Raw genomic sequence first — 8,313 nt, forward strand, 5'->3', positions numbered from 1 at the left:
CACGACTGTGTTCAACATTGATAATAATCAGAAATGTTTCTCGAGCAGCAGATCAGCATATTATACTGATTTCTGAAGATCATGTGACACTGAAGACTGGAGTAATGATGCTGAAAATACAGCTGCGCATCACAGAAATACATTACAGTTTAACACAGATTCACACAGAAAACAGCTGTTTTACATTATAATAATATTTCACTGTATTTTTGACCAAATAAATGCAGCCTTGCTGAGCAGGAGAGACTTCTTTAAAAAACATGAAATCCTATTTATCCCAAACTACTGAACACTAGTGTAAATGAGTGTAAAATAACTGAGTGACACAAACGTGTGTGTGTGTGTGTGTTACAGGCTCAGGCTGTGATGAATTTTGTGGTTCGTTATCGTCCTGATGAGCAGCCGTCGCTCCGTCCGCATCATGATTCCTCCACGTTCACCATTAACATCGCGCTCAACAGAAAAAACATTGATTATGAGGTAAATAGACTTTCCATTGTCTTTGTGTTAATTAGTGTTTCTACCCATAAACACATAATACACTCGTCTCTCTCTCTCTCTGTCTGTGTGTGTGTGTGTGTGTGTGTGTGTGTGTGTGTGTGTGTGTGTGTGTGTCTCTCTCTCTGTGTGTGGGTGTGTGTCTGTGTGTGTGTGTGTGTGTGTCTCTGTCTCTCTGTGTGTGTGTGTCTGTGTGTGTGTCTCTCTCTGTGTGTGTTTGTGTGTCTCTGTCTCTGTGTGTGTGTTTGTGTGTGTGTGTCTCTGTCTCTCTGTGTGTGTGTGTGTGTGTCTCTGTCTCTCTGTGTGTGTGTGTGCGCGTGTGTCTCTGTCTCTGTGTGTGTGTGTGTGTGTGCGCGTGTGTCTCTGTCTCTCTGTGTGTGTGTGTGTGTGTCTCTGTCTCTCTGTGTGTGTTTGTGTACGTGTGTGTGTGTATCAGGGCGGAGGCTGTCGGTTCCTGCGTTACGACTGTACGGTCGAGTCTCCCAGGAAGGGCTGGTCGTTCATGCATCCGGGCCGTCTGACGCACTATCACGAGGGGCTTCCCGTCACTCGAGGAACACGATACATCATGGTGTCGTTTGTTGACCCTTGAAGCTTATGTGAACTCTCTCTGTCTGTGAGTGTGTGTCGGTGTGTGTCGGTGTGTGTGAGTGTGTGTGTGTGTGTGCGTGTGCGTGCGTGCGCGTGCGTGCGTGCTTGTGAGTGCGAGCGTGTGAGTGTGTGTGTGTGTGTGTGTGAGTGCGTGTGAGTGCGTGAGTGTGCGTGAGTGTGTGTGTGTGTGTGTGTGTGTGTGTGGGAGTGTGTGCGTCTGTGTGGGAGAGCGTTCATGCATCCGGGCCGTCTGACGCACTATCACGAGGGGCTTCCCGTCACTCGAGGAACACGATACATCATGGTGTCGTTTGTTGACCCTTGAAGCTTATGTGAACTCTCTCTGTCTGTGAGTGTGTGTCGGTGTGTGTCGGTGTGTGTGAGTGTGTGTGTGTGTGTGCGTGTGCGTGCGTGCGCGTGCGTGCGTGCTTGTGAGTGCGAGCGTGTGAGTGTGTGTGTGTGTGTGTGTGAGTGCGTGTGAGTGCGTGAGTGTGAGCGCGTGTGTGTGTGTGTGTGTGTGTCTGTGTGTGTGTCTGTGTGTGTGTGTTTCTCTGTAAATTAAACCTGAGATGTTACATATGAGCAGATTGTGACTGATCTGAGGTCACACTTTCACTCCTTCAACACAAATCAACCTTAAAGTTTGATGAAAAGAGTATTTTTACTTGATTTTATAGAATAATCGAATCTCAGATGTTTTTAAGAGCATTCGTCCTGAATTAGCTTTTGTACTCGAGCTTTGTACAAACTGCTTTTAAATTATTTGTTGTCTTTTGGAAAATAAATATTGGAAACAGAAGCTGGTGTCATTTACTGGATTATGACTTCTAAAAGCAGATTCTTCAGAATTATCCCAGAATCATTACTTTAAATTGAGACGTTAATTGATCATTAAACAACATTTGATACCGATTGAATGAAATCACATTAATATGATGTGTATCATATGTAAAGTTGAACTGTGTCACTGCAGGAACAAATATTGCACAATGCTGAACAAACATAAAACTGTATTTCCTCCTAAAACGTTGTTGAGTTTTATTGACCTTTCCCTCCTGCTTCAGTAAACAGTGCTGCTGTTCCCAGGTAAGACAACAGATACAGAGCCAGATATCTTAATATCCTTTTAGATGTTAGTTTGTTAAAAACTTTTCTTTCGGCATCTTCATTTTTAAGGCCCTGTATGGTTCAGTTCCAGAGATACTGGGATGTAATATGGCTCCAGGAGTATATTGTTAAAACCCACATCAAAAGTGATGCACATTTGGTTTTTGACCGCTGAAAATGAGCACGGGTCTGCCACAGTTCTTCTGGATTGAGTCTGTCTCTGTTTCTTCATGTATTCTCAGATGGACTGATGATGATCAGATTAGATCTCTGTGGAGCACTGGCCGCTGTCAGACTAAAGTCTCACTGCATTATTACAATTAATGACTAAATGAATGTTTGGAAATGTGAACTGATATTTCCTACTGACACACTACACCAAAAGATAGAAATAACTTACTTAAAAACATTTTTTGTTGGTGGAAATACTAGTGGCTAGTAAGAATACTAGTAAGAATTTTGCGAGTGTGAGTGTGTGAGTGTGAGTGTGAGACCCTGCAGCACAAAAGCAGTGTTAAGTCGCTGGGGGATATTTGTAGCAATAGCCAACAATACATTGTATGGGTCACAATTATACATTTCTCTTTTATGCCAAAAATCATTAGGATATTAAGTAAAGATCATGTTCCTTGAAGATATTTAGTAAATCTCCTACCGTAAATATATCAAAACGTAATGTTTGATTAGTAATATGCATAAATGAATGTTTGGAAATGTGAACTGATATTTCCTACTGACACACTACACCAAAAGATAGAAATAACTTACTTAAAAACATTTTTTGTTGGTGGAAATACTAGTGGCTAGTAAGAATACTAGTAAGAATTTTGCGAGTGTGAGTGTGTGAGTGTGTGAGTGTGAGACCCTGCAGCACAAAAGCAGTGTTAAGTCGCTGGGGGATATTTGTAGCAATAGCCAACAATACATTGTATGGGTCACAATTATACATTTCTCTTTTATGCCAAAAATCATTAGGATAATGATGATCAGATTAGATCTCTGTGGAGCACTGGCCGCTGTCAGACTAAAGTCTCACTGCATTATTACAATTAATGACTAAATGAATGTTTGGAAATGTGAACTGATATTTCCTACTGACACACTACACCAAAAGATAGAAATAACTTACTTAAAAACATTTTTTTGGTGGAAATACTAGTGGCTAGAGTAAGAATACTAGTAAGAATTTTGCGAGTGTGAGTGTGAGTGTGTGAGTGTGAGACCCTGCAGCACAAAAGCAGTGTTGAGTCGCTGGGGGATATTTGTAGCAATAGCCAACAATACATTGTATGGGTCACAATTATACATTTCTCTTTTATGCCAAAAATCATTAGGATATTAAGTAAAGATCATGTTCCTTGAAGATATTTAGTAAATCTCCTACCGTAAATATATCAAAACGTAATGTTTGATTAGTAATATGCATTGCTAAGAACTTCATTTGAACAACTTTAAAGATGATTTTCTCAATATTTAGATTTTTTTTGCACCCTCAGATTCCAGATTTTCAAATATTGTCCTATCCTAACAAACCATACATCAATGGAAAGATTCTTTATTCAGCTTTCAGATGTTATATTAAAAAATATCAATATTTAAAAAATGGACCCTTATGACTGGTTTTGTGCTCCAGGGTCACACACATATATGTGTGTGTGTGTGTGTGTTTATGGATGAATTGTTTACAATAAGATCAATAACAAATTGGGTGAATTTTGGTGATTTTGAACTTTTGAGTTTCAGGCTTGTTGATCTTCAGTGACGTCACACCAGACTGTCAGTAACTTCATGACATTTATGAGAAGTGATGAGGTTAATTAACTAAGAGGGGCGGGGTTATAGACACACGTGTGTGCCATTTTTGTTCTCAATCACACACACTCACTCACACTCACACAGGTTTGTTTTTGTGAAAAGTGGGGACTCTCCATAGGCATAATGGTTTATATACTGTACAGACCGTATGAACTGGTCTTTGTGTGAAGGTCCACAAAACTGGAAGACTCTGTGTGTATAAACAGTAGGCTATTTTAGGAAGGAACATTGAAAAGATGAAGAGGGAGTATAGGGAGAATCAATTAATTATGAATCATTTATTGCTATTGTGTAAATATGTAATCCACAAAAAAATATTTTAAAGTATTTTAAAATGTAATTTATAAGTTCATAACAGCATCATTCATAAGTGCAATATTGTCCGACGCTCAGCAGATGACGATAAGAAATCAGAAATTATATTTTTGTTAATATTTTGAATTATTTCTGCTGTAATTTTCATTTTAGGTAAAGTTTTAGTAGTTTTGTTTGTTTTTATTAGTTTTGTTGTTTTTAAATGTCTGTCTAGTTATTACATTTTATTTCAGTTTTAGCTATTTTAGAACATCAAGACAAAACTAAATGAAAATGTTGCCTTGTCAACTAGCTAAAATAGTTTTTTTTTTAGTTAACTATATAACCCTGGTGTAAAAAAATTAGTCTTAATCAGAATCTACTCAGTATTTATTTTTCAATATTGAAAGTGAGCAAGATAAGGGTGAGTGATGGATTTAAAAAATAATAATTATATATATATATATTTAATATAAAAGTGCTTAAGTAAATGTATCTTCATATTTATGTATTCCAAGCACTTTTAACATTTTTCAACTATTTAAAATGTTAACCATTGCTTTCAGAAAAATATAGCACGATGCCGCATGCGCCATTTCAACAATATATTTTTTAAATCCATCACTCTCCCTTTTCTTGCTCGCTTTCTTTTCTCTTTTTCCGCTTCTCTGCAGTCTGCACCAGTGTTATAGCGCCGCTTCTTCTTTTTCAAGCATTAACACACGCGACTGAAACTCGATCAAAGTCAGTATTACCGAGCAGAACTGGCTGAACCCTGACAGGGGCCCCTGATGGCCTACGCCGGGGGCCTATGCAACCGCTTATATCACTTATTAGTTCATTGCTTGTTATGAAACCGTTTAGCAAATGCTTGTTTCTATAGTAGACGATCATCTTTTATCTTGGTAATTCATTGTATTGCATATGTAGCTTATTTATAAATAATACTTTACTATCTTTTGAACAGTTGTAAATTAATTGTTTTTGTGTGTCATAATTATGTATTATCATTACCGCTGCTGTTGGTAAACATTCCATTTCCATTGCAACTTTGGAACGACAACAAGACACGTCACTGAGTGATGACGTCACAGACTCAGTTTAAAAGGCAGAATAGTTGAGTGGCATTGAGTGAAAGGTTGCGAATACACACTGTAGCAACACTTGTGCAAACGCCAGTCCGTATAGATCGAGATATATTCAGTCTGGACAGACAGAGTGTATCAGATACAGTTTAAACTCACATGATCAGATGCAGATTATTCAGAGGAGAACACCAGACACAAGTCCACAGAGGTCAGCGAGGTGCTTCTGGAGGTTTACTTCAACGGAAGGATAAAAGGAGGAGTGACGACAGTGTCGGACGAGAGAGGACCGGGCCTGGACTTTATTTTGTGTTTTGTGTGCGGCAGTCGTCCGTGAGGGGCTGCCGCTTTACTTTTGTTTTGTGTTTGTTTATTTTATTAAAGTTTTGTTTGAATGTTCGCCGGTGCCCGTCTCCTTCTTCCCGACCTATTAACGTTGTTGCACACACATCTCAGCAAATATTTGCTAAACAGGTTTTAATCATATGTGTTTAGTATCATTAACTGCGTCTATCGCCCTTTGTGCCGTCATGGTCGTGTGAACACGCTCAGTCTCTAGACTTCTTTATGACCTGACTTCAAGCCACGTCATTGCGCTTCTCTACCGGAAACCCATGGTTTTACTTCAAATAAAACCAAAAAAACATGGTTATTGTATCCACAAATTAACCATGATTTTGCTACACTAACCGTAGTTTAACCATGGTATCTGTAGTTAAACTGTGGTTATACAAACTGTAATCATTTCACGTGTCTCTTCTATGTGCCTGATGTGTTTCTCTTTATTTAGAAGTGTTTGGCTCATTCCGCTTCAGAAATCTGCTTCACCTTGATGTTTGCTGCTGATTTCCCTCCAAAGTGATGTCACTTCCTGGAGGATGATGTCAGCTTTTTGTTAGTTAAATGGATTTTAACTGGAGACTGACTGGAGGGAAACCGATTCTGAATTAAAACAATGTTCCCAAGAAAACATGTTTATTATGAAACATTTCAATTGGAGAAAAGAAGGAAAACACCTGGAATGTTTCTGAATGATTGTCATTTAGTAGATTCATTCTGGTTATTAACTGGGTAAACTGTATTTATCTCTCTCTGTGTGTGTGTGTGTGTGTGTGTGTGTGTGTGTGTGAGAGAGAGTGTGTGTATGTGTGTGTGTGTGCAGGATTTCCCCTGGAGTGGTCGTCGTCTGGGTCGGTGTGCTGTGGTTGGCAGTGGGGGGATCCTGAAGAACAGCAGCTGTGGATCCGCAGACTTCGTCATACGGTAAACACATCCCATCATGCCTTGCTCCTCACTGACCACAATTATGTGCTCAACCAGAGTGATTTCAATGGACGAGAAAACATGCTGAAAATCCCAGAGGCACATCTACAGACCAGAAGAACATAGAGACTTTGAACTCTTTCTATTAAAACAGAATTCAACTGATGGGCGTTCACTTGTGTTTTATACAACAGCTTTGAAACCCTGAAACAGCTGCGGTCTGAATAGATGAAACTGTTCATGGCTGTAGTGTGTTATAGTTACACACGTGAGCCGTCTCTTATCTGCTGAGGTGATGAATGTGCCGTCTTCACCCGGCTGGCTATCTGCTGCTGCTGTGCATCCACTGGAGAATACAGTATAAGACAAACCAGTCTTATTGAGCAGATTCTTGCATGAACACTTAACTAGATTGCCTGATAAAACAGATGCAGAAAATGATTGAAAATGGGATCTTTATATAAACATCAGCATCAGATTCTCTATCTAATGAACACATTGAAGGATGACCTGCTAAATGTTAAGCCATTTATGTTTAATATCATGCAGTTTTTACTTTTAAAATATGGAAATGTAGAATGATCAAGTCCAAGTTTTCTCTCTCTGTTTCAGGTTTAATTTGGCTTATATTAATGACTGGTGTTGGGCTGAAGACGGATCTGATAACCATCAACCCCAGTCAGATTCAGAAAGCGTCAGTGTCAGAGTCACTCTCACACACACACACACACACACACACACACACACACTCTCACACACTCACACACACACACACAAACAACACACACGGGTTTGTTTTTCTGAAAAGTGGGGACTCTCCATAGGTGTAATGGTGTTTATACTGTACAACAACACACACACACTCACTCACACACACACAGGTTTGTTTTTCTGAAAAGTGGGGACTCTCCATAGGTGTAATGGTTTTTATACTGTACAGACCGTATATTCTAATGCCCTACACCAACCCTACCCCTAAACCTACCCCTCACAGGAGACTTTGTGCTATTTCAGATTTTCAATACACTCCATTCTGTGTGATTTATAAGCGTTTTGAAAAGTGGGGACATGGGGTAATGTCCTGAAAAGTCACCTTCTCCTTGTAATACCTATGTTATACCTTTGTCATTATACACATTTATGTCCTCATTTGTCACAAAAATGCATACACTCTCTCACACACTCTCACACACACACACACACAAACAAACAACACACACACACACACACACTCACTCACATACACTCACACACTCTCTCACACACACACACACACACAGTGGAAATCAAAATTAGAGAACAATCTATAAATACTTGTTTTTTCAGAAATATTGTTTATCTTCATCGCTCAAAATTTGAAGGAATATTAGCTGTGGGTATGCCACTGTAATACTAACATGTTTGACAAAATAACTCTCTTCTGTAGTTCAGTGACTGCAGTGGGTTTCTTAGACAGAACTTTGTCTCCAAGGATTTTCCAGAGATTTTCAGTCAGGTTTAGATCAGGACTCTGGCCCGGCCATTTCATTATTTCAAGCCCGTTTTGCAGTGGCGTTGTCTTGAATGAAAACTGCAGGCTGATTGGGAGATGCTTGCAGGGAAGGAACGGCATGTTAGTTGAGAAACTAAGTCATTATTACGAGAAACTAAGTCATTATTA

The 8,313-nt window shown here is 39.3% G+C and overlaps 1 protein-coding gene across 1 annotated transcript in view; it reads left to right on the plus strand.

Moving 5' to 3' along the window:
• Positions 1-1,171, plus strand: part of LOC107575731 (procollagen-lysine,2-oxoglutarate 5-dioxygenase 3-like) — a 24,645-nt gene extending 23,474 nt beyond the window's left edge. Inside the window, 1 exon segment of the mRNA XM_016262076.1 lies at positions 935-1,171. Within this exon segment, the coding sequence (XP_016117562.1) occupies positions 935-1,090 (156 nt within the window). The 3' untranslated portion in view covers positions 1,091-1,171.
• Positions 1,172-8,313: the final 7,142 nt, after the last annotated feature.

Source organism: Sinocyclocheilus grahami, unplaced genomic scaffold (genome assembly GCF_001515645.1).
Source record: "Sinocyclocheilus grahami isolate Dianchi unplaced genomic scaffold, SAMN03320097.WGS_v1.1 scaffold2845.1, whole genome shotgun sequence".
NCBI classification, from domain to species: domain Eukaryota; kingdom Metazoa; phylum Chordata; class Actinopteri; order Cypriniformes; family Cyprinidae; genus Sinocyclocheilus; species Sinocyclocheilus grahami.